At 42.9% G+C, this 27,456-nt stretch overlaps 1 protein-coding gene across 2 annotated transcripts; it reads right to left on the bottom strand.

Moving 5' to 3' along the window:
• Positions 1 to 1,223: 1,223 nt before the first annotated feature.
• LOC142751505 (pericentriolar material 1 protein-like) lies at positions 1,224 to 26,648 on the bottom strand. Of its 2 annotated transcripts, none has more exons than XM_075860148.1 (10): positions 26,513 to 26,648; positions 22,292 to 22,486; positions 13,253 to 13,315; positions 8,923 to 9,046; positions 7,913 to 8,070; positions 7,763 to 7,832; positions 6,880 to 7,082; positions 5,823 to 5,915; positions 5,611 to 5,740; positions 1,224 to 1,533 (listed from the first exon to the last, which is right to left on the bottom strand). In XM_075860148.1, exons 1-10 carry the CDS (start codon positions 26,639 to 26,641, stop codon positions 1,508 to 1,510), a joined length of 1,191 nt encoding a protein of 396 aa, XP_075716263.1. In that variant the 5' UTR covers positions 26,642 to 26,648; the 3' UTR covers positions 1,224 to 1,507. The 2 variants fall into 2 exon arrangements, with proteins under 2 accessions (XP_075716263.1, XP_075716264.1); XM_075860149.1 differs by having other exon boundaries at positions 5,823 to 5,912.
• Between the last annotated feature and the right edge of the window lie 808 nt (positions 26,649 to 27,456).

Below are 27,456 nucleotides of genomic sequence, written 5' to 3'. Positions count from 1 at the left end.
ATGCGACTTTTTGATCTCTTTTTATTCCATTTTTTGCGAGGTGAAGTGACCAAACAGTTCTGATTGTGGTACGGTTTATTAATATTTTTTTTTACGGCGTTCACCGTGCAGGATAAACAAAATAATTTTGTAGTTCAGGCCGTTACGGACGCGGCGATACCAATTATGTATAGTTTATTTGTTTGTTTATATATTTTTATTAATAATAAAGGACTGATAAGGTAAAAAGTGGGACTTTTACTTTTATTACTTTTAAAACTTTTATTTTCTTATTTTTACACATCTTTTTTTAACTTTTTTACTTTGTCCCACTAGGGGACTTGAGGGCAGGAGGCCCTGATCGCTATTCTAATACACTGCACTACATGCGTAGTGCAGTGTATTAGAACTGTCAGCTACTCACTGACAGCAAGCATAGTGGGTCCTGACGTTGTCAGGACCCACTAGGCTTCCGTCTATGGCATAGCCGGATGCCATTGTTTGGTGTCCGGTTGCCATAGTCACCATCGCCGGCCGCTATCGTGTAGCAGGCCGGCGATGGCGGATTAACCCCTAAGAAGCCGCGATCGCTATTGAACGCGGCTTCTGAGGGATTAATCGGCGGGGGAGCTCCGCGATCGGTCCCGGCACATTGAGCAGTGATAGTCTGCTGTCGGAAACAGCAGCTATCACAGCTCATGAACGCGCCCCGCGCGAACGGCGCTGTGTTTACTCCATGACCTACTATTAGGTCACTGAGCGCGAACGCTACAGTTAGCATGACCTAATAGTAGGTCATGGAGCGTTAAGGGGTTAAAAACGGATCCTAGCAAAGACAGATCCCATTGACTTTGGTATTCTTGCAGCAAACAGTGACCTAACAGAACTCTTATACAGTCTGAAGTAGCAGGAAATCCCGGGTACTAATTTCCCTATAGAAATCCCTTCTGTCTGCTGGATGTTACTGGATGTTTTAGTACTTCTGACACTCCAAGTCCCCGCCCACCTAAAAAACAAAAATTTTTCAGAGAGAAAAGTACATACATACGTCCAAGTAAAACTCCTAGGCTTTATCATAGACATTGCATAGGTGACACCGATCAACCTATATTCCCCAAATAACGTTCAGCTGAGCCATGCTAATTTAATAGAACAGGTGGGAAAATAATGGCCACTCCACATATCCTTTATTTTCAGCCCTTGGGCCTAACAGATGTCAGGTTTACTAAAAGTAAAAACACAAGTACAGATAAGCCAAAACTTTATTCAGAACTTTTTTAACATTTCCGAATTTACAAAAAGAAAACCGTACAAAGACAAAGATTAGGACATGAAAAAAGAACAGTGCTTGGACTTTTATACCAATGTAGGGTTCCTTCCTTTCTTTCTAACTCAACTGATCCTGAATGCTGTGTACTCGGTCATTTTTATTCTTATTATTTTATTGAACTTTCGAACTTGGAAGGTATAATATAGATTTTATTTATTTTTTTGCTTCAGGTCTGTAAGTATTGAAGGTCAGTCCATGTCAGGCAGAATGGGCTCCAAAACTTTCTGCAATAGAATAAAGTACAAATTACAATAGAGCAAAGTATTCCTACTTTAATTTGGCCTACACATAACGACCTGAGAAAGGGGTGCTTTAAATAAGGGCATCTAAAAGATGGCCACAAAAGGAAGTCTTACCTGAAACAGGTTCAGTAGTAAAGCTCTGGGTGGTTCTCCGCTGACTGACCGGACTATCCCACTGAAGCATCGTCTACACATCCTTTCCAAAACTGTGTACCTGTTGTTTAACCCCTTATGGACATGCAATAGATGCCCTTATTTAAAGCGCCACTGCCGACTTGCAGAAAATAAAATATTATAAAGTGATTTCCAGTTTTTGGTTAATAAAGATTAATCGCTGAATAAATGAAAAGTTATTCAACTTTGTGTTACAAATTCTCACAATTTTCAAAATATCCGTTTGCCGTCAATAAAAAGACACCAATCTTGTTTCCATTCAAAGGCAACAAACCTGTACTTACCTAGCCCTGCTCTCACCTGAAAGGTGGAGACAACTGTATGCAATCCAGGCAATTCTCACACAATTCTGCCTGTAAAAATATCAGCTCCGTTTTTTTTTTAAGTGATTTTGCACAACACGCGTTTTTGCAGTTTTTTTTAGCTCTCTCTTCAACTGAAAGATGGAATAACTGCGAGCGTTTGACGAAAAACACGTCAAAAAACCGCGCTTATTTCCATTTATTCCAATGGGGTTTTTGAGGCGGAAAACGCCTCAAGATAGGGCATGTTGCTTCTTTTTCCTGCAAACAATTTTTTTTGCTCGCGGTAATCAATTTTAGCTGTTTTTTTGCCACGGTTTCCATGGCAAAAACTCTGTGTGAACAGGGCCTTAGAAAAAGCATAAGAAGAAGTTCAGAGTTTTTTGACGCGAAAACCGCTCCGCAAAACTCGCCAAAAAACGGCCGAAAAGGCGGAGGCGTTTTTTTCCCGCGAGCCGGTTTTTCGGAAAAAGAAGGGACATGCACTATCTTCGGGCGTTTACGCCTCTGACCACCCATGAACATCAATGGGAGGCAGAGAAATCGTATTTTGCGCCATTTTATGCCAGCGGCGCTCAACGGCTGCGGGCGAAAATTGCAGTGAAAATCGGGTTCAAAATTCCAAATTTCCTCCTGCAAAAACCTCCGTGTGAACCCAGCCTAAATCTGTCTAAAAGTTTGTTACAATGTGTCAGTCTGGAGCCCAGGCTGTTTCAATCACAGAGCATGAGGCTGGATTCACACGAGCATGTTCGACGGAACGTATGAAGGACGGAACGTATGAAGGACGGAACGTATTTCGGCCGCAAGTCCCGGACCGAACACACTGCAGGGAGCCGGTCTCCTAGCATCATAGTTATGTACGACGCTAGGAGTCCCTGCCTCTCCGTGGAACTACTGTCCTGTACTGAAAACATGATTACAGTACGGGACCATTGTCCTGCAGCGTCGTACATAACTATGATGCTAAGAGCCCGACACCCTGCAGTGTTTGGTCCGGGACTTGCGGCCGAAATACGTTCCGTCCTTTACGGACCGAACATGCTCGTGTGAATCCAGCCTTACCAAGACTGGATACAATTGTATCCACTGCCCAGCTGGGAGCAGAAACAACTATGTACTAGTTTATAGTCTGTAAATATAAAAAAGAATGTTCTTATTCACTGACAACAAACTGAATTCTTGAAAATGGTGGGGAATTGCAACAGAATGAAAAAGTTGCAGAATTTATACATTAACCACTTCCTGACCAGGAGCTTTACCCCCTTCCTGCCCATGCCCATTTTTAGGTTTTAGCCATGTGCCAATTTAAAAGCAAATTGTTGTTCTATTATTTTTCCAACCTACATGTATTTGGTCTGGTTTTTCTCAGATAATATTGGGATTCCATATTGTGTAAAAAAAGAATAGATATATTTAACTTTTTTTTTTATATAGAAGGAAAAATGGAAAAAAAAAAAGTTGAAAAAAATGTGACTGATTTTAGGTAATTTTTTTTTACATCTGGTGCCACTGGGTAAATACACCTGAATACATAATTTGGCAACTTCTGCCGTCTTCAACAAGGGGGCGCTTACAATGAATGGTGCGCAAACTGGCTTTTAGAGAAAACATTTACAAAGCTGGTTCGCTGATACCATACGAACATTACAGATGTTGACGTTTCCAGTCCACAAAAACTGATGGCCTATCCGGCACCCCGGTCGATCGGCTGTTTTGAAGGGGCCACAGCGCTTGCACGAGCGCTGCTTACACTCCATTTCCTTTACTGCTCACACTGTGAATCGCAGACACACTTGAAGCGGCGGTTCAGTTGTACAGCATTCTCCCATTTAAGTGTATACTATAATACTGTGAACCGCGGCTACAAGTGTGTCCGTGATTCACAGTGTGAGCAGTAAAGGAAATTAAGGGGATGCGACGATCGTACGAGCATCGCGGCCCCTTCAAAACAGCTGATCGGTCGGGTCTGCAGGGAAACGGGCCACCACTGATCAGATATTGAAGGCTTATCGTGAAGATAGGCCATCAATTTTTGTTGACTGGAAAACCCCTTTGACACCGCAAAAATTATTATTTTATGGAAAGTAGACCCCAAGGTATTAATTTAACCACATATCAAAGATTTGAAAATCTGCCGTGTAAAATGTCTGCAGCATGCAGAGGAGTTATGTAAAATCTCATCTACTTGCTTTGTACTGTAATCCGCAGGTAAAATTTGCAGTGGATCTGCCACATCTAACGTCACCCTAAGGCCCAATTCACAGAGTTTTTTGGTGCCGATTTTGACGTGGAGACCACGTCGGAATGAGCGCCAATATATGGCCGAAATTGTTGCTTTGTCCCAGGTGGCAGTAAAAGCTTCTAAGCCCGCGGTCCTCAATGGCCTCGGCCGAAAAACACAGCAAAAAAGTGCAGGCAGGTCAAAATCTGCCTCAAAATTTCTCCAGGAGTCTTGAGGAAGATTTTTTTCTGCCTGTAAAATATTCCGTGTGAGTTACATGGTGACTGGCCACGCCACAGGTCGTCAGACCAAAGATTGCTATGTCCCATAGACTACACCGCAAGTAATGAACGTCAATGTGGTCGCGTTGTGACCTGCAAGTGACTGAGACACGACGGTTTGAATTTCTTGCAACTGTCATGTTGCGGCAACTTGCGCATTGTGACACAACCACATTGACTTTTATTACATGCAATGTAGGCTACGGGACATAGCGATCTTTGGACAGTCGACTGGTGTCGCCGTGTAGCAGATAGACAAATTTATTTATAGAGAAAATTTTTAATGAAAAAAAAACCCCCCAAAATAATATTTTTTTTACATACCGTCGGCCCGCATGTGATCGCTGACACAGGCTGAATGGTCTCCGGGTGAAAGCTCCGTGATATCAGCTGTATCACAGAGCTCCTCACAGTCGGCGCGTAAGCGCTGCGGTTAGGAGCAATGTGATCGTTGAGACAGGTTGTCACAACGGTCACGTGAGTGGTGTCCGATTAAAGTTCCATGAGACAGCTGTATCACGGAGCTAAATGCCGCCGGGGAGAGGCAAACCTGCTAACTCTGCAGGACGTTCTGGAATGGCCCTGCAGGGTTAATTGTGGACCGCCCAGCCATTTATAGTCTATGGGCGGTCCGCAAGTTGTTAAAGGAGTTTTCCTATAATCAATATTTATCACCTTTGCGACCGCTGGGACCCCCACCGATGAATATTTATCACCTATCCTGTGGATAGGGGATAAATATTCATTATAGGAAAACACCTTTAAGCCCTATTAACTGGTTAAGCGAGAAATATATCTATATTTACAATCTGCCAAACCAGCAACTGATACTCTACTTAACACTAACTAAATCATTTTTTTTTTCCAACAACTTTTATTTTATTATAGTAGACACAGCCTGTCACTGATGGTACATTTTCATATAGTATACATTCAAGTGCCGATCCTGCAGCATCATGTGACTCACTCACGTACTCACCCATAAAATAAAGATATGTTCAGAAGGACAGAGAGAAAAGATACAAAGTCGGTGCTTGGTGATGTAATAAGTATTTGATAAAATCAACAAGGAACTCACCAGGCTCTTTCAGGGACAGCGCGTCTCCTGCCAACTCCTCAGCACCATTACCTTGACAATTAAAATTGAGTATCTCATCACATAAATGGTTTTTCAGTTCCTCTTTCTCCATCTCAGCCACTAGCGCTGTCTGGGAACAAGAAATAAAAAAAAGCTTGAACAGTGAAGTTATTTGACCTTATTCTTTCAATTGCTGCCCAAAACATAAATACCTTAGGTAAGGTTAGTTTAAGAGGCAAGTCGTCAACCTTTACAAAGTCATCTTCATCAGATTTTTGACTCAAATTTCCAGAACCGGTTTCCTGCTAGGAAAAAATAAATATATGTATGTTTTTAAACAATGAAATAGGGAGAAATGACACTGGGATATGCTCACGTGAATGAGGGACACAATTACAGTACATTAGACAGTTTGGACTTGAGACCGTGAAATGCTTCCTAAAGCGACCCCTTCTTATATTACTTAGAGATTCACACGAATATTGCTTGTTAACATTAAAACCTGATATGGACGGTTTGTAGAGGACTAGTCTCAGGGATAATTGGTGGGGCAGTCTTCATCTGGTCATAAAGCCCACCCGTCCAGAGTAGTTTTCTTGTAAGCCACGCAGGTAGCCATGTGGCCAACTGCAGAATGTACGGTAGAATTCATGCTTCAGGGACCAGTATTGTAGTAAACAGCCAATAAAAATTACCCACAGGTCAGATGATTTTGACAGGAGAATTTTAAAGGGGTAGTCTGGGACCCACAGCTATAGAGAACAGGGGTCAAAGATTCCAGACGGGGACTATATGGAGAGATGACCACACACATGCGGCTCTCTCCATTATGTTCTACGAGAAATATGGAGACAGCCGAGCAAGCCCTGCTCAGCTGTTCCCATAACTCCCGTAGAATATAATGGAGAGCCGCGCGTAAGTGTGGCCCCCCCTCTCTCCACCTAGTAACCAACCTGGAATCTGCGGTCAGTGTCTGCCTCACCAAGCAGGAGAGGGGTTGGGCTACCCGCATCTATTAGACATTTGTGGCATATCCTACAGATATGCCTTCAGTGTTTGAGATGGGAGTACCCCTATATCATGTGTTACATTGCTTAACTGCTAGGAAAATGCATGGCCATCTACAGCAACTTATTGTCAGAGCTACCAGCTGCTGTGGGGGGACTGGGCTGCTATTTTTCTTTTAAGAAGAGGTTGTTCTGATCGGACAATTTATTTAAGATGATCCAGATCCACTTTTAGAAGGAAAAAGATAAATCGAACACTTACATATTCATTAACTAACACGGGGGAATCAGTTGCTGGACTGCCGGGTCCGGAGCTTTCAGCGGATGCCAGAGAGGACTTGGTGTCGACATCGACAGCTCCAGACAGATCACCCTCTTTTAACAGCAGCAGTGGAGCAGATATGTTGTCTGGAGAAACGTTGTCAGGTGAACATTTCAGGTCTTCCTCAGATGTTTTGTCATCTCCTAGATCAAGATTACAATACTTAATTTTAAAAAGAAGATGCACGACTTGCCTTTTATTAAAGGTCCACATTATTTTTTTGCTTTTTATTCACACAAGGTTTCCAGACCTAAAAAGGTTCACTATTTTTCCTCAATTTACAGAGTCTGCGTGGAGGGGAATTATTACTTTTATACTTAAGTCTATCAAGAAACAGTAATCAAATCCCTTGGAAAAGTACCATGAAACTAAAACACTATTTCATCAACACAACAAGCAGCCTCAGAGTATAATAAACAAGTTAGGCTGTGTTCGCATCACTTTGCTTCACGTTGAGGGGGTCCGTCTGAGCTTTCCGTCAGGGTTACCCCTCAACGGAAAGGCAAACTGAAACCTTAACATCCGTTTACATCGCAATTGATTTCACAACGGTAACAAACCGAAACCATTAGCAAAGGTTCGGTCACCATTGAGATAAATGGGGATGTAAACTTAAGGTTTCCGTTTGCCTTTCCGTTGAGGGGTTCCCCCTAATGGAAAGCTCCGACGGATCCCCTGAGCAGAAAGACAACGCTGATGTGAACAGGCCCTTACAGTTTTAAAATTATTTTTATTGTAAATACCTGCAGAACTATGTACTGGTACTGTAAACAAGGATGTCATGTAATAAAACCAGGCTGCTTAAAATATGAAGAGAACTTACCTGTTTCCTGACTGGTCAGGATCTCAATATTTTTACATTTTGCCATTTCCTTTGAACTATTGTTCAAAACCTGAATTAAAATAAAACGAGTCATTGCAAGCTTTGTGTAATGAATACAAAACGAAAATCAATATCTACATAAAAACTTACTGCCTCCTTTTCATGTTCCTCTGTATTTTCACTGTTCGCTTCAAGTGACGTCTGTACATCTACCAGTCCTGCCTCAAACTCCGAATTCTCCTCTTCTTCATTCTCATCTTCACCGCTGCCATAATTGGTTAATGCCTGTGTTTCAGCTTTGGATAAACCTATCGTAAGAAAACAATACATAAGACAAAACCTTTGTTTTCTAGTACTATTAATATATACACAGGATGGTTTAAATGCACATATGTATCGGAATACACATTAAATTAGAGGAAGTGCTTCCAATTTTTTACGTGATAATTTCCAAAATATTGTCCGTATCACTCCACCTTGGCACAAAATAGAGGTTGTATGGATCAGCAGCATGCTTGACCACCGCTCTACGTAAACCCCTTTCTCACCGTAGTTGTGATGTGGGGGGGTCCACTGTTCAACTAATCAGTGGGGGTCCCAGCGGTTAAACTACCACCTAAGGCCCCATGCACACGACAGTAATTACAGATGAAAGCGTGGACCAATTCATTTCTATGGGCCACGGACACCTTTTCGTATATTTACGGTTGTGTGTCTGGGCCGTAAAAATGATCTGCAAAATATAGAACATGTCCGATTCCGCCTACAGATGCGTATCTGTATTGTGGACAGTAAAAACCATTACAGTCATGTGCATGAGGCCATTCATGTATCACCTATCCAGTGGATAGGTGGCAAATGTTTGTTACAGATGAGCTGCAGTAACAGTTCAGCTTTGATCAAAACTGCGGCCTTACACTGTACTGTTTACTCAGGCACCATACATTTGGCTGTGGCTGGTCCTGCAGATCAGTCCCATTCACCTGAACGAGACCAAGCTGCTGTAATAAGCAGTATCAGAAAAAACAAGCAAATGAACAGCACTGTGCCAGGAGTCAGAACCCTACTGATCAGATATTGAAGGACAATACTAAGGAATTATTGCATCAATATTACAGTCCTGGAAAAGCCCTTTAACTGAACTAAGTTAAAATTCGTACTGATGGACAGAGGCATTTTTTCATTTCCATCTTCATCCTCTGAAATGTCAGATCTTCCACTGTGAGCTTCCGATACATCAATATTTTTAGTTTGCGGTTTTGCTATCTCCGTTTCATCTTTGTCCTAACAGGAAAAAGAAACAAATACACAAAACTGCATAAATATAAAGACAAAGACCCTACTGCGCACGTGGTCAAAATGCCTATTACGCACTGTAAAAAAAACAAACTAATTTTGTAGACCGGCTACATTTTTCTTTCCACTGTAAAAATGTAATATTGCCACAACATAAGACGTTTTCACAGAGCCAAACAAATGTAACGGCTTTGATAAAAGCCAGCAGTTATATAAGAAAAACATTAAAGTCACAGAAAAAAACCCACTGATCAAAAAAAAACGACAAAACAAATGTAACTTTTACTTTATATTGATAAACAAGGAGGTTGTCCTTTAAAAAAAAAAAAGAGGGTGGGTCAAAAAATGCTATAGGGAAAACAAACTGACCCTGTTAAACCTGACCAGGTCACCCTGCCTAAAAAGAGCAAAGCCCCTAGTCAAGGGACGGCCCTGACCTCCAACCTATACCCTAGATTCCCCGTTAACGGCATATCCAATATAATAGCCTAGAGAATCGGTTAGCGTGTAAACACACAGTGAGATTTGGCGTGATACCAATAGGTCAAGAAAGGAAGAAAAAACAACCGTGCAGTATTCAGATAAACATACATACTGGCCTATATCTCTCAAGGATGGAAAAGGTATATTGTAAAAAATAATAATATACACATGTACTACATTGCAGATCTCATTGGCCTTATGTTTCTCTAATAGAAGGAGGTACTGCACATAAAAAAACAAACAAACTACCGTATTTTCCGGACTATAAGGCGCACATAAAATGCTGAGAATTTCTCAGAAATAGAAAGTGCGCCTTATAATCCGGTGCGCCTTATATATGAACCCGACAGTAAAGAGAGGGGTTCATACAGGATCCTTTACCTCTATCGTGGGCGGCAGGGGTCGGCGGCGGCATACCACAGCACACACCATGCTCCTCCCCCCCGTGCGCCTATGAATTTATTCTTCACTTGGGTTTTTACAGTATCCATAAATGGATTGAGCATTACGGCCACCGTAGTCAGGAGCCACACTGAGTGATACTTACAGCTCTGTGCGCAGGATCCTTGCAATATATCTGTGCTTTAGCGTTAACTATACCCACTACCCCAAAAAATGCCTCCTGTTAAGAGACATGCTTATGATGCAGGTTTCAAGCTTAAAGCTATAAGTTATGCAGTAGAGCATGGAAATAGGGCAGCTGCAAGAGAATTCAACATTAATGAATCCATGGTGCGTAAGTGGAGAAAACAAGAAGATGCCCTCCGCCAAGTAAAGAAGACCAAACTGAGTTTCCGAGGAAACAAAGCAAGGTGGCCACAGTTGGAGGACAAAATAGAACAGTGGGTTATGGAACAGAGAAACGCAGGTAGAAGCGTCTCCACTGTCTCTATTCGACTCAAAGCCACTGCTTTAGCACGTGACATGGAGATCAAGGACTTTCGAGGAGGTCCTTCATGGTGCTTTCGTTTCATGAAAAGGCGTCATCTCTCCATTCGCACCAGAACTACTGTGTGCCAGCAATTACCAAAGGATTATGAAGAGAAGCTGGCCATTTTCCGCACCTACTGCATAACCAAGATAAATGAAAAGAATATCCAGCCAGAACACATTATTAACATGGATGAGGTTCCCCTCACTTTCGATATCCCCGTAAACCGTACTGTTGAGAAAACAGGGACCAGTACGATATCTATACGTACCACAGGAAATGAGAAGTCATCTTTCACTGTAGTTCTCGCTTGTCAGGCTAATGGCCAGAAACTACCACCCATGGTAATTTTCAAGAGGAAGACTTTGCCTAAAGAAAATTTTCCTGCTGGTGTCATCATTAAGGCTAACCCAAAGGGCTGGATGGATGAGGAGAAGATGAGTGAGTGGCTGAGGGAGGTCTACGTCAAGAGACCGGGTGGCTTTTTCACAAATCCCCATCCCTATTGGTCTGTGACTCGATGCGCGCCCACGTGACCGATACTGTCAAAGCCCAAGTGAAGAAAACTAATTCGGAGCTTGCTGTCATCCCTGGTGGATTAACCAAAGCGCTCCAGCCGCTAGATATCAGCATCAACAGGTCATTTAAAGTTAAATTGCGAGCTGCATGGGAGCATTGGATGACAGAAGGTGACCACACATTCACCAACACAGGGAGGCAACGCCGTGCGAGTTATGCCACTATGTGCCAGTGGATCGTGGATGCCTGGAAGAATGTATCAGTCTCCAGTGTCATCCGAGCTTTCAGGAAGGCTGGAATCACCACTGAAGAGCCTAGCAGCAGCAACGAGACCGACTCGGATAATGAAGAGGAGGACCCCATGCTTGATGCCGAAATCGCCCAACTGTTCAACTCCGACACTGAAGATGACGGATTTGATGGATTTCTGGTGGAGGAATGAACTGAAAAAGTACGGTAAACGTTTTGATTTGCAATTACAGCTGAACCAGTTGCAAGTTATTGTTAAAAAGTGTAATAAATTTTGACTTGCAGTCTGAGCAATGGTTTATTTAACGGTAATGTGCTGCGCCTTATAATCCAGTGCGCCTTATATATGAAACAAGATTGCTTATAAGGCGCTCATAGAAAGTGCGCCTTATAATCCGGTGCGCCTTATAATCCGGAAAATACGGTAAGTACAAATAAACACAGTTCCGACGTGTTTCCCCTGGTAAAATGACAGGTTCATCAGGGAACCACACGATAAAAAAAACAACAAAACAGATGGCCACCAGGATAACTCCTGCAACCGGACAGAAAATCTGGATCAAGGAGCAGTTATAATGTATAACAGGGCGTCTCGGGTATAGGTTAGAGGTCAGGGCCGTCCCTTGACTAGGGGCGTTGCTCTTCTTAGGCAGGGTGACCTGGTAGGGTTTAACAGGGTCAGTTTGTTTTCTCTATAGCATTTCTTGACTCACCCTCTATTTTTGAAGGACTACATCCTTTTTTTATCAATATAATGTAAAAGTTACATTATATTGTGTCATTTTTTTGTTCAGTCTGTTTTTTCTTTGACTTCACATATAACAATAAGAAATATCTCATATGTCAAAAAAGAAGAATATATGCCATTAGGATGATGTGCTAATTAATATCTCTAATGAAATAAAAAAAATTGTTTGGACAATCCTATGTTAAGACACGCTGCTATTGCCAGAGAAAGCCGCCAGCCCTTAGTTCCCCTGCAGAAATTAAGCGCCTGTTGAAATGAACGGCCCATCCTTGTAATGAAAGGACAAGTTGGGTCCTCCATAGAGTCTCGTTCTGGCCAATAGTCCGGAGTTAGGAAACTCTCTATTACATCCATATTCCCTAATAAGGCATATCAACAGGGTTGGTCATACCTTTGAACATAATTTTACAGTTTAATCTTGCCATGGCCTATAGATTAGAGTAGTAGTGTCAATACTGCTGGCTGCTACTGGAAACAAGTCTACCACCTCTAAAAGCCCAACAAAGCTCAGATGTTTTTTTTGGTACAGTAAGCTTTCCCTGCATAAAATGTACCAAATGTAAAGAGGACACCTCACAAAAGGCAAAAAATCTGAGCGAGCGAATGGATGCTAAGAAACGTCATCCCAGTAGCCTGTAGAATCGTGAATACAGCCAAGGAGAAGTATTGAGTAAAAATGTAGGTGCCTGAATACCAAGTCACTACACACCGACTTCGACACGGAAACTTTGTCTGAATCAGTGCCAAAAAAACGCCCAAATTGCTCCTCATTGATTTCAATGGGAGGCAGAAGTTTTTTTTTTTTCCTGGGGTGGCTTTTGGCCGCTCGCAGAAAAAAACAAAACAAAAAAAAAAACATTATGCTTTTTTTTTCTAGTGGTTTCTGCCTCTAACCTCCCATTGAAATCAATGGGAGGCGCAAAAAACCTACAGCGCTTGTTTTGAGAGTGTTTTTTTTGCGTTAATGCAAAAAATGCAGCAAAAAAAAAATAAAAAAAAATGCTGGCAATTGTAAATCTGCCTCAAATTCTAGAAGGAATTTTGAGGCAGATTTTTTCTGCCTTCAAAAAACTGTGAACTAGGCCTAAATGTTAAACCAATAGAAGAAATCTGAAATCATTTGTTTAGTTACGGTTAGCTGTAATGAGTTCTCTACATGTACGTAACCTCAACCACACAGATACATGTAAAGATTTATTCAGACCTAAATATAGGTTTGTGCCTACTATGGGAGAAAGGGGTTAATATTTGCTCATATAGATACCTTGTCTTCATCATCAATCTCTCGGGTTTCAGTGCTTTCTTCATCCTCAAACATTTTCCTTGCCTAAGAGAGAATATCAAAATGAAATTGTAAACTGTGCATTCCTGGTGTTAAATTTACAGACTTGCATAGATCCAAAACACACAGAAAATATCACTAAAGGGTTTGCATATATGTTTGAATTACGATGATACCAAATACTGCAACCAGTCAAGTGCTTTAATAATTTTTTTTAATTTTCTTCCATATTTTGTACTGGATTGAGTCGAACTTTATACATTAGAATATCATAAAAAGGTTGTCATGAAATCCTTAATTGAAATATATTGATCAAGTCCCATGAAAGGTTAGATGTAAAAATTAAATACTTTGACAATCTATCCAACATTTCATAAAAGTCTTGATGGGGATCTGGCAGCTGGAAACATCAACCACTCCTAAAAAATGGGCTGATCCCGGTGTCACCCTTCAAAATCAATATAAATGTGTGACAAATATCTATTGAATAAATCGAAACACCCCCCCAACCCCCCAAAAAGGTGCTCTCTCAGCCCTCATAACCCCAAAGGAAAGTGACCGCCTAAATGCAACCATTTCGCCATTGATTATTAGCACCAGGACTAGGTCATTTTCAGGATCACTGGGTTCCCAGCTAACAGGCCCTTGAATTAGTCTTTTTGGAAAAACTCCAATAAGCAACAAATTATAATTTTAATTACAAATAGACAAATCCCGCAACCAATTTTATTTATTAGGATCACAGATATTCAAGTTTAGTTAATAGAAAGGGGGAGAGGGAAAGAAAAAGGTGTAAAGCTACCTCTCCTGCCTCCTCCTGACCTGCCTCACCAGTCAATAGTAGATCATGTTATGAACAACATTAATTCCAAATAGGTTTGTATTTTAAAGAGGACCAGTCACTAGGTCATAAGTTTATCTGGCCTGAATGGCGCCGTCTCCCTGACTCCAGCACAGCTTTTTTTTCCCCCTAGACCTCCCCTTCTGAGAGATATGGCCCACTGTTGTGTTGGCGTCCTATGTGCTAATTTGCTGTAGTTAGCCAACAGGGTGCGAACTACCCTGAAGATGCCTCATGCTGATTGGTCAGAATTAGGCCGGATTCACACGAGCGTGTGTGTTTTGCACGCGCAAAAGGTACTTAACAGCTCCGTGTGACAGCCCCGTATGATGCGTGGCTGCGTGCTTTTCGCGCAGCCGCCATCATTATGACACTCCGTTTGGAAGTTTGTAAACAGAAAAGCACGTGGTGCTTTCCTGTTTTCAGTCATACTTTTTACTGCTGTTGCGCGAATCACGCACGTCCCACGGAAGTGCTTCCGTGTGGCATGCGTGATTTTCACGCACCCATTGACTTCAATAGGTGCGTGATAAACGAACAACGCACAAATATCGGACATGTCGTGAGTTTTACGCAGCGGACACACGAAGCGTGAAACTCACGGACAGTCTGCACGGCCCCATAGACTAACATAGGTCCGTGCGAGGCGCGTGAAAATCACGCGCGTTGCATGGACGTATATCACGTTAGTCTAAATAAGCCCTTAGAGGCAGGGAAGCTAGCTTCACCTGTTGGCGGACTACAGCAAATTACCATATAGAGAGCCAACACAACAGTGGGCCATATCACCAGAACGATGGGGCGGGGGTGCACAAAAAAAAATAAAGAAAAAACATTGTAGCATCAGGAAGACAGCGCTATTCAGGTCAGTAAACCAGTTCAACTTATATGACCTAGTGACAGGTACACTTTAACAAAAAAAATATAATAGCAGGCCTTTGATTCACACCAGTACTCAAAAACTATATGAACCAGTGACAATTGTGCATGTTACTAGCAACATGATCAAAGCATAAAATATAATAACTTGTGTTCAGTGATTTAATCTCAATGGTTACATGTCCCGTGCACCTACATCCATCACATGCAAAACCCACCCACAGCACAAACAAACAAACAAACAAACTGTTATATTCAAACTAGCCTCAAATATAAGTCTCACAGATCATCAATACCTGCTCTCATACAGAAGAGAATACAATTCTCATGGAGTATAATAACTATCTGAGCAGAGCCTAGGGCAAACTTGCACAAAGAAAGTCATGTCTTAACAAAAAAAAAAGTCAGGAAACGAATAACCAAGGGTTGGAAGGGATGAATATGACACTTCCTACAGATGCAGCTCAGCATTTATCATTCAAAGGGGTTTTCCCCACGAAGGACGTTTATGAAATACCCACAGGATATGTCAAATGGATGCGGGTCACACCTCTGGGACCTGCACCTATCTCTAGAACGGGGCACCCTAAACCACGTTCTAGCCTTGTCTTCTATCGCGGACTCCCGGCCACTTCCTGACTTTATGGTCGGGAGTTATAAATGTCAAATATCCCTCGTGGGAAAACCCCTTTAAGTCTCCTTGAAAAACTTAAATATATGCATGGAGAGAAGCTATATAGGTTTCATAAACTCTGGGACTCATAAACAAGTCGGATGGATGATATATATTCATAAATGATGTAGGGGACAGGGGTATAAGACTAATGATGAGGAGACAAGGAATAAATGTGTCCATGACGCTCCCTTATGAAAGGAGTTGCTAAACAACCCCCCTCCTCTCCCTTGTCTCGTCATCTCCTCTTTTCCATGATAGGGTGGGGATTATATAGTTAGTAAATTGAAGTAACGCATAGGGTGGTGATATCATAAAAGAAATATATTTATCATGTACTCTTTTAATCTATTGTTCATAATAAAAAACACGGTATGGGCTCACACCAAGAGGACCGATGGGATTACAATGACACATTTACTGATTGTTTGTGCCATTCAGCACATCGTCAAACATGTGTCTATAAGTTTGAGAAAATTCCTGGTAGGGCTGGGCGATCTGACCCAAACATACAATCCAGATTTTATGAACGCTTACTAGATTTTAATCTTAATTTTCTTGTTTTTGCTAAACAAACTAAAAAAATACCAAGAGAAAATTATTTTCCATAAGGCAATTGCATGCACAACTATTCCTCAATATATGCGTATTATCAAAATTGTCCCTTAGGCCCCATGCACACAGCCATAATTTTGATCAAAGCACGGACCCGTTCATTTCTGTTGCCCATAGTATATTTACGGGAAGGTGTCCGGGCCGTAGAAAGGCTCCACAAAAAATAGGACATGACCTATTTTTTTATTTTACGGGCCATGCTCCCATACTTTATATTGGGAACACGGCCCGCAAATGCGGGTTACTGTCCGCCGGCGACCATATGCGTAATCATGGACCGGAATTACAGCTACAGCCGTGTGCAGGGGGTCTTCGTTTTTGTGTGTGATAACTTACTTGTTGAAGGGAAAGTTCTGATAATGAGTATATATTAAAGAAGTGCTGTATATGTGGGGCCCATTACACAGAGAGGAGAGATGTCGAACGTAAATAGGAGAGATAAACGCTGTATGTGATACAGTCTCTCCTCTCTGTAGATCTGACATATTTAAAATCAGACAGCAATTGTCAACCCAGGAACTGTTTGGAACGTCAAGTGGCTGCAAAGGAAAATTGGTGAAGTCCATGCATTCCTCTGAACTCTAATGCAGCATGCCCACATGCTGCTGTCCTCTCAGGGCCCTCTTTCTCCATGAAGCTGGGATCCATGTCATGCAGGCAGGTGAGAGACTTTCTCCTTTGGGTGGTTGTGGCGAGATAACAGAGTACAAGTACCATGGGGAGGCACAGAAATTTGGTGGTAAGGTCAAACACAAGTGGGGCATTGAGTCTCCTGATCATGTTCCATCCTCTATCTCCATTAACGGTCCTAGTACTTCTGTGCTACCACAGGAAATCTTACAAGGGTTGACGTCTAGCATTATTTTTTCTATCATGCCTCGTGGCTGCTTTTAGCATCAAAAAGTTTTGTAGCAGGAGCAAACAAACACTCTGAGACCTATCCCTACACAATCAATACCTACTCAACTCTTTATACATATCAACAGTGACCACCTGTCACGAAGGGTCTGTGGACCCACTGGGCTGTACCGCCTTGGCGGTAAAGCAGCTGGCCAACAGGGCGCAGGTGAATGTCTATAGTTCGTATCGGTACCTGTGGCAGTGCAGACAGCAGCAGGGCAGGCTCTGCTAGGACTAGGCAGCAGGTAGACATAAGACGAGGTGAAGCAGGTCAGACGTGGAATACAGCACGACACGACTTTGGCAAAGCACAGTGCTCGACCAGGATGGTATGGAATGCAGGGAACAGGAAACACACTAGGAGGCCATCACATAGACAAACTAGGAAACATCAACAACGCTCAGGCATAGAAGCAGGGGGCTGGACCCCTCTTATAGTCCAGGGTACTCACGGGTCAAAGTTCATCAACGGGATCCAGCTGAGTTGAGTGGAAGCGAGCGCTGGCGTCTCCTGAGGAGGAGGCTGGGGCCAGCGCTTGCCGACTCGTGGCTGCCAGGAGGGGATTGGAGCAGACAGCCCACAGCCACGGACATTACAGTATCCCCCCTCTTCTTGGGACCAGAGCGAGAGAGAAACTTCTTCAGAAGAGCAGGAGAATTGAGATTCAACTCTGGCTCAAGACCTTTTTTCAGGACCAAACCCCCTCCAATCCACCAGGTAAAAGGTCTTTCCTCTCACTTTTTTGGTGTCCAGGATCTCCTGAACCTCAAAAGGTGTCTAAATGGCCGCTGGAGGCAACCACAGGGCTCGGAGTCTTGGTGTTGAGGTTCAGAACCACCGGCTTCAGGAGGGAGACATGGAAGGAGTTTGGGGATCTTGAGGGTAGGAGGCAGCCGAAGCTTATAGGCGATAGGGTTGATCCGCTGTAGGATCTCGAAGGGTCCGAGGAACCTGGGAGCAAATTTGCATGATGGCACCCTTAGTCGGATATTCCTGGAAGACAGCCAGACCCTCGTGCCAGGAAGAAACGGAGGAGGTTCTCTTCTCCTTGTGTCAGCCTTCCGTTTCATGCGGTCGACTGCCATTAGGATGGAGGATCGAGTTTGCTGCCAGATGTGTAGGAAGTCTCTAAAGGTGGAGTCAGCCACTGGAACCTCAGAAGTATCGGGCATCGGGAGAGGAATTTGTGGGTGCTGGCCGTAAACAATGAACGACAGCGTATTCCTTGTGAACTCGCTGGTGTGATTATTGTAGGAGAATTCTGCCCATGGGAGCAAATGCACCCAGTCATCATGCTGCTTGGAAATGAAGTGGCGTAGGCAGTTCTCCAAGATCTGATTGATCCTCTCGACCTGACCATTGGACTGAGGATGGTAGGCTGATGAAAAGTCCAATTTCACACCGAGGAGCCTGCAGAGGGCTCTCCAGAACTTCGAGCTAAAGACACAATATGCTGCGGCAAGCCGTGCAGGCGAAAGATGTGTTGGATGAACAGCTTGGCCAGCTGAGGAGCAGAAGGAAGACCGGTCAGAGGAACGAAATGGGCAATCTTCGAAAATCGGTCCACCACCACCCAGACAGCACTGCATCCAGCAGAGAGAGGTAGGTTCGTAATAAAGTCCATAGCTATATCCTGCCAGGGAGCATTGGGCACAGGCAATGGATGGAGCAGACCAGCAGGTCTGGAGTGGATGGCCTTGTTGGCTGCACATACGGAACAGGAAGAAACAAAGTCCATAATCTCCTTGGGCAGCGTGGGCCACCAGAAACGACGAGCAATCAGATCCCGGGTCTTACGGACCCCCGCGTGACCTGCCAGTCTAGGGGAGTGTCCCCAGCGGAAGATTCTTTCTCGATCAGTCAGGCGCACAAAAGTCCTCCCTGGAAGAATGTCCCCAACTTGCAGGGGATTGGCAGAGATAATGCAAGACGGATCAATAATATTCTGTGGACTCTCCAAAATTGTCTTCCGTCTCGAAAGACCTGGACAATGCATCGGCCCTCACATTCTTGTCGGCCTGGTGATAATGGAGCTCAAACTGGTACCTTGTAAAGAACAGTAACCAACTGGCTTGACGAGGGTTCAGCCGCGTTGGGCCGTCTGGAGGTAGGTCAGATTCTTGTGGTCTGTAAAAATCAGGATCGGATGAGCTGCGCCCTCCAATAGATGTCTCCATTCTTCCAGGGCCAATTTGATGGCCAGTAACTCAGAGTAGTTGCGTTCTGTGGAAGAGAACAGCTTAGAAAAATATCCACATACCTTGACTTGCCCTTGGGACCTCTCTGGAACAGGAGTGCACCAGCACCGACAGAGGATGCGTCCACCTCCAACGAGAACTGCAGAGAGACATCCGAATGATGGAGGATAGAGGCTGACGTGAAGGCACGCTTCAGGCTATTAAATGCGGACTCTGTCTCGGGAGTCCACAGCTTGGCGTTCATACCCTTCTTAGTAAGGTTAGAGATGGGAGTAGTCAGTGAGGAGAAGTTTGGAATAAACTGCCTGTAAAAATTAATACAAGCAATGTCTCCGCCTCCCTCTTGCTGAAGACGTCCGAAAATGCAGCATAATTGGCAATCCTGCCAATGACCGAGGCAGTGAAGGCTGAGCCGAACGAATCTGCACCAGGCAACGACCTTGACACTGAGGGCCCCACTGGAGAACCTCTCCAAAATTCCAGTCAAGGACTGGGGCATGCAGTCGGAGCCAAGGCAGGCCCAGCAACACAGGGTTAACAGCTTTGGATAGCATATAGAAAGGCAGAAGTTCGGCGTGAAGGGCTCCAACTTGGAGCCTCGGCGGCTTGGTCACAGCTATAATTGGGTCTGGCAGAGGTTCACTGAAGCAATTGTCAACGGGTTCTTCAGACGTGTGGTGGGTGATTGCAGAAGGTTCACCAGGTCTCTACGGATGAAATTAGCAGCGGATCCAGAGTTCAGATACGCAGAGACCTGATGCGGTTTCTCGCCGGACACTATGGTCACAGGTAAGGACAATCTAGACGGAAGTCCATTCTTACCAAAGGTTGTCACTCCTAGCAACGCTAGGTCTTGGGATCTTTGGGGACACAGGTGCACGAGATGGCCACCTAGGCCGCAATAAAGACAGAGTCCAGACGTGCGTCAGGAGAGGATTGGAGCGGATAGCCCACAGCCACGGACATTACACCACCACTATATATGAGATGTGCAGTAATATCAATGTGACAGTGAGCAGAGACAGTTTACCCATTGTGAATACTTTGCAACTAAACAGATTACAACCAATCCATATTTCAACGGGCAGGCAAAGATTATAGAACTATTTTACAATATGGGGTTAAGACTGGGTATGCTGGATAGAAACGCTTATTATCGTACTTTCAGTCTTAACTACTCGATAGCGTTAATTAAATGTAAATAAAAACGAATTGCTATTTTTAAATACAGTTTTAACTAGTTGCCGACACAGGACGAGAATACTCGTCCTGAGTGGCGGGTACTTCGCGCATTAGGACGAGCATTCTCATCCTAACAGCTATGTCTGCGCGCGATCTGGAGCGGGGCAATGGCTATAACACACAGCCGCAGCCCCGCTCAAACGGCGGAGAGAAGAGAACCTTCTGATGCGGCATTCACAATAAATAAGAGAAGGGGGGACTGCCCCTTGATAGTGTCTTAGAAAATCCTTGTGACTCGATCAAAGGTCATAATTTGCATGGCCAAAATTTTTAAAGTTTAAGGCCCAAAACATGAAATAATACATATTTGGTATCGCCATTACCGTAACAACTTGTACAACAAATGTATAAGATTATTTATGATGATCGGAGTATGGTGTAAGAAAAAAATAAATAATCAAAACTGCATCGGAACTGCTTTTCTTCTTGCATTTTCGCCAAAATAAAAATTTATAGAAATTAGACAATAATGTATTCTTACCAAAAAATGGTACTTACATAGAGTACAACTCGACCCGCAAAAGAAAAAGTCTCACACAACTACGTCATACAAAAAAGTTATGAGCGTCGGGTTGCAAGGAAAGAAATAAAAGTACGTTTTAAATGCTAAAACTTACAATAAGGCTTCATGCCCACGTCAGTCTTTTTCTTCAGGGTGCTAGCCGTTTTTCAGACGGCTAGCACCCTAACCCATTCATTTCAATGGGGCCATGCACACTTCAGTTTTTTTTTGACGGTCCCATTACTCCGTTCCGATAAAAGTAGAGCATGTCCTACTTCGGTCAGAGATTCCGTGACCGTGAGGCCCATGCAAGTCAATGGGGCCGTCAAAAAAAAACTGAAGGCACACGGAAGGCATCCGTGTACCGTCCGTGTGTGATGGAGCCGTAGCCTAGCAACGGCCGGGGGGCCAGAGGTACACATACAGAAAGATACTGCACTAATCGGCAGCCCCTTCTCTCTGTCAGCACTGATAGAGAGAAGAGGCTGCTGATCAGTGGTGGAACACAGCGATATTAAAGAAAAATAAGTTCATACGTACCCCGGCCGTTGCCTTGGTGACTCGTCCCTCTTCTGACACCCAGTCCGACCTCCCTGGATGACGTTTCAGACCATGTGACCGCTGCAGCCAATCATAGGTCACATGGTCTGAAACGTCATCTCAGGAGGCCGGACTTGAGCAAGAAGCAGGCAAGCAGGGAGTTCTGGGTAAGTAGTAACTTTTTTTGTTGCAAGTTTTTTTTAATGAACCATTGATCTATATTGTGAGCGCCGCGCATGGTATTTCCTGTCCAGCGGTAGTCTCTGTCCAAGGTGCTGAAAGAGTTAAAGGGCTGCACTGATCGGCAGTAACTCTTTCAGCACCCTGGACAGTGAAACCCGCTGGACAGGGAATAGCATGTGCGTCACTCACAATATCGTGTACATAGTGTGAACGGGTTGTTCCAATCACAGACACACGGATCCGTGGAAAATGGCTTTGAAAACGGTGATGGAAGGGTGTATGAGGCCTAAGACATTTTTTTTTTAAAGAGATCTTTACATATTTATTCTAAAATTAAAGCTTGTGTACAAAGAAAACAAAATACACGCACATTTTACCCACAACCTCTAAAATAATTTAATGTGACATACATTTCATATAGTATATTAAATAGTTAAAATTATCAACCTCTTTCGAGAAAGACTGCAAAACATCAGCATCAGATATTTGTTGGCTTCTGCTTTGCATTGAGCTGCTGGTATTGTCCAGGTCTTGCATCAGCCTGAAAAAGGCTAACTCATTGAACAGCACTTCCGAAATTTCAACAAGAAGATCTTCTCCACAGTCCTTCAACTTTTTATTGTTAAACTTTGCCAATGAATCCTACAAAACACAAAAGACTTGTGGTTTCCATAGTTACGTACTTTGCACTTAGTGATTTTAAGTTTTATGTATACAATGCTCAATCTATAAATGAAAAGATCTGCTACTTCCTCATATACTTTGGGTACCACTTACCAAAACGGTCTAAAAGTAAAACTGAATTTGTTGCCCACAGAAACCAAACAGTGCTCAGCTTACATTCCTTAACCCCTTAGTGACCAGCCCATTTTAGGCCCTAATGACCAAGCTATTTTATTCGTTTTTCTATAGTCGCATTCAAAGAGCTATAACGTTTTTATTTTTTCGTCTACATAGCTGTATGAGGACTTGTTTTTTGCGGGATTAGTTGTGCTTTTTAATAGCACCATTTTTGGGTACATATAATTTTTATATTAACTTTTATTAACCTTTTTGGGGGGATTATAAAAAAAAAACTGAAATTCCGCCATTGTTCTATGCGTTTTTAAATTGACGCCGTTCACTATGCGACGTAAATAACATGTGAGGTCGGTACGATTACGGCGATACCACATATGTAGAGGTTTTTTATGTTTTACGACTTTTGCACAATAAAAACACTTTTGAACTAAAATTATTTGTTTTTGCATCGTCGCTTTCCAAGAGCCGTAATTTTTTTATTTTTCCATCAATGTAGTGATTTTTTGGGCTTGTTTTCTGCGGGACAAGACGTAGTTTTGAATGGTACTGTTTTGGGGTACATGGGACTTATTGATTCATTTTTATTATGACTTTTTTGGGGGGTAATGGAAAAAAATTGCAATTTCGTCATGGTTTTTTGCGTTTTTTTTTTTTACGGTGTTCACTTTGCGGTTTAAATTACATATTAACTTTATTAATGGAGTCATTACGGTCGCGGCGATACCACATATGTGTACTTTTTTTTTTTTTTACACTTTTACTAAATAAAACCACTTTTTATGGAAAAAAATGGTTTTATTTTTTTACTGTACTTTTTATTAATAATCTTTATTTCACTTTGATGACTTATTTTATTAGTCCCACTAGGGGACTTTACTGTGCGATATTCCGATCGCTGCTATAATGCTCTGGTATACTTCGTATACCGGAGCATTATTGCCGGTCAGTGTAAATCTGACAGGCAATCTGTTAGGACGTGCCTCCGGCGCGTCCTAACAGGCATATGTCCAGGGCAGACCTGGGGGCTTTTATCAGTCCCCCGGCTGCCATGACACCCCATCGGAGACCCGCGATTTCATTCGCGGGCCGCCGATGGGTGACAGGGGGAGCTCACTCCCTCTGTAAACAAAGTTAAATGCCGCAGTCGCTATTGACGGCGGCATTTAACGGGTTAAGCGGCCGCGATCGAAGTAAACTTCGATCGCGGGCGTTGGAGCAGGAGCTCAGCTGTCATCAGACAGCAGAGCCCCGGCTCCTGCCTGCACGGGAGACCCGTGCAGGACTTAGACTAGGCGGACGTGAAAAGGCGTCAGCCTAGCCTAAAGCCCATTAGTGACCGACGTAAAAAGGCGTATTAGTGGTCACTAAGGGGTTAAACTGCTCTGGAAAAAGCACAGCTGAGCTCTGATCAGTTGCTATGGGCAACAAATTCAGTTTTACTTTTAGACAGCTTTGATAAATATGGCCATTTGTGTTTCAATTCCTCACTATTTTCAAAACATTTGTTTGCCGTCAGTGAATGAGAACACTCTTGAACATTCAGAGGCAGAAAACCGGTACATAGCTAGTCCTGCTCTATTAGCTGAGAAGTGGACACAATTGTATCCAGTCTAGACAATGCACCATGACCTAAACAGCCTGGACTCAACACTGACACTTGTAGCAAACTACCTGAGAGATTTGTGCAGCTACTAGATTTAGCTCACAGAGCATTGCCTAGCCTGGATACAATTGTATCCATTTATCTGCTCAGAGCACGACTGAAAGGTAAAAGGTAGCCATACACAGACTAACGTCAGCCGAACATTGCAAAAAAAAAAAAAAGTGAATTAGATGCTCGGCCGACGTTTGTTTAGGAGACGTCAGGAAAAAAGGATCATATATAATGTGTGTGTCTGAATGTGCATATATGTCTCTGTGTAAGTGTGTATAGATTTGTGTGTGTGTTTATATGTTCCAGTGTGGGTAAAGTTATCCTAGTGTGTGATCTGTGGTGTTACATAGGGCTGCAGATAATACACTTTGATAACTCCGTATAGATAATGTAGTGGATGTGATCTGTGGTGTTACACACTGTAGGACTGCATGTACTACCTACTACATTATTTGTACTCCGAAAGGGTCTGTATGTGAAAGTGTGTGTGTGTGTGAGTATATATATATATATATATATATATATACACACACACACATACACACATATATACATACACACACACACACACACATCTACATATGTGCCTTTATTTATTTGTATATGCTCCTGTCGATATCGGTCCCTCTCGATATCTGTCTCTCGACGTTTCAGTCCTCTCAGCAGGACCTTTGTCAAGCCTGCTGAAAGGACCGAAACGTAGCTATTTCTGTACATGGGAGAATAAACCACTAGCTTTGCAACTACCTTTGGAGTGCTGCGTCTATTTCCTCGTTTGTGTATCCAATTCAGGACCGTGTGGACGACGGTCAAGGACACATAGCATCGTGATACTTGAATTCTCTGAAGTGCTGCTTTTTTCTACCTACACACATATATATATATATATATATATGTCAATATATATATGGTTAGGTTCTGGTTTGTGGAGGGCAGCAATAAAGTCCCGTACAGGGCGCCACCCAACCTAAGGGCGGCCCTGTTTGTATTCCCCATGAAATAACTAGTCTGGAGCATATTTTCTTAGAACTCTGCGTTGTGCCGTTCCGGCTATTCCTCCTAGAAAATTATGAATAAATTGATAACTGGGTGTTCTCATTCCACTTTTCAATGGGATGTATCCGTGTCTCCGCGCGCGCGCCCCCGTGTCTCCGCGCGCGCGCCCGTGTCTCCGCGCATATGAATATGAATAAGATTCCACTGCATAACACATTGTGTGCTCTTTAGAGGTTCAGAATGCATCAATTCCAATTAACCCTAAAGTCTCCAAAACTTTCTTGTTGGTCTTCTTGTTGGGATTTTTTTTCCCCAGTGATGCGGTCACATATAATGTCCGGTATAACAAATCTCCATTTCTATATAGTTTAGAAGCCTAAAAGGAACCGGGACATCACTTCAAGGAAGACAAACACAGATCATCACACAATTTAGTACACTTTTGTTTTTAGGCCTTATTCACACGACCGTGTTCAATCCGTGATATACAGTCCGCACTTTGGCCCTATTTCCCGGACCGTACACAGTTCAGATAGTCGGGCTCATAGCATAATAGTTACGTATGACGCTAGGTGTCACTGCTTCCCCGTGGAAAAACTGTCCTGTACTGAAGATTGTTTTCATTACGAGACAGTAGACCCGCGGGGAGACAGTGACTCACAGCAGCATACATAACGATTATGCTAGGAGCCCGGCTATCTGAACTGTGTTTGGTACAAGAAATGCGGCCGTCACGCAGCGTATATCACTGACCGAACACTGTCGTGTGAATAAGGCCTTACTGTTACTTACATAGCTCACTTCTATAACAAGAAAAAAAAAACAAGAAGGTTTTTTACAATGACCTCTGCACAGTCACACAACATGCCTCGAAAACTCTCATAGTAGGGTTTCCTATGGTCCATGTGGCTACTGGAAAGCATATCTCTGAATGCTGTTAACAGAAGCTCAGGCAAGACGGCTGCCCCATTATCATGTGCAGAAAATACAAGAAAGAAAATATCTACAATCAACAAATAAAACCAGATTAGAAGAAAAGATTCTTTCACTATTTGGTTATAATTAGAAAAAAGAAAAAATGTGTGATCGGTGAAGGATTGTTATTTTGTCTTTGTGTACAAAAACTACCAAAAGTTTAATAAAAATTACACGATTGAAAGAATCATTTTCAATTATCAGCTAAAAGAATAATGGAGCTACATAACATCGTTCCATACCTGTAGTATGCTCCCTAGCTGCTTGTGAAAGAATTTCACAAATTCTTTGCTCTCATCATTCTGCTGGGTTAGAGTCAGAACCATTCTCCTAATAGAAGTCAGGAGATGAGGAGAGCAGACTTCCTCCATGTGTTCCTGCAAAGCCACAAAGAAAAGGCTTCAGCAAATGGCATGAAGCATATGAACAATTTACACAATGTACCCAGTCACAATAAAAGCAAGAGTTTAATGTTACCTGTTGTTTCTCCAAGTTCTCCTGCAGGTGTCTCAAAAACTAAAAGAGGGGGCAGGGTGACGAAAAGCGCCACCATATTGTACCTCATCTTTAGAGTCACATTTTGGCATATTTGACAACACAAGCGAATATCAGGCAGTCCAGTGGCAAATAAGCCAACATATGCTGATCTCCAAATCAATAATGTCATGTAGAGAACAAAGCCAATTGTCACATATAAAAAGGATCAACTTCTCTGATAAAAGGACAACTCAGAGCAACGGCTATGAAATAGCCAGGAAAGGAAAAAAAACACTTTTGCCATAGACCATGGCTTCTCCAGATATTTGTACCATAAAAACCACTCATGGATATGCACCCTCGACAGTATGCTGGGCAAGCATTGTGTGTAAATTACTGGCACATCTAACAAGGAGTGTGATGAATAATTATCATTATAAAGTACTGACATATTATTTCCATACAATCTTTGAAGTGAGACTTGGCACTAGGGAGGCATGAAAAAAAAATCTGCTTCCTGCGGTGTCACCTGGAGGGAGAAGACATCCGGGGCTGTAACTATGGGGGGTGTTCTGGCTGCAATTCCACCACTGCCACACAAGGAGTCAGGAATATTACACAAGGCACTTCATGGTTAATGGGCCCCGCTACAGATTTTGCATCAAGGCTTAGGAGCTTCAGGTTTCATCTCTGGGGACACACCTTTGCT

This window comes from Rhinoderma darwinii, chromosome 1 (genome assembly GCF_050947455.1).
Source record: "Rhinoderma darwinii isolate aRhiDar2 chromosome 1, aRhiDar2.hap1, whole genome shotgun sequence".
NCBI lineage: Eukaryota > Metazoa > Chordata > Amphibia > Anura > Rhinodermatidae > Rhinoderma > Rhinoderma darwinii.
This window is presented reverse-complemented; position numbering and strand designations above follow the sequence as displayed.

Bases quoted from the DNA above. Each gene is read 5' to 3' on its own strand.
- LOC142751505 (XM_075860148.1), bottom strand. From the start codon at position 26,641: ATGGAGGAAGTCTGCTCTCCTCATCTCCTGACTTCTATTAGGAGAATG. The intron at 13,316-22,291 runs GTTGATAATTTT...ATTCTCTCTTAG, and splicing joins TGCAGTCTTTCTCGAAAGAG to GCAAGGAAAATGTTTGAGGA. The intron at 7,083-7,762 runs GTAAGTTCTCTT...ATCTTGATCTAG, and splicing joins CCTGACCAGTCAGGAAACAG to GAGATGACAAAACATCTGAG.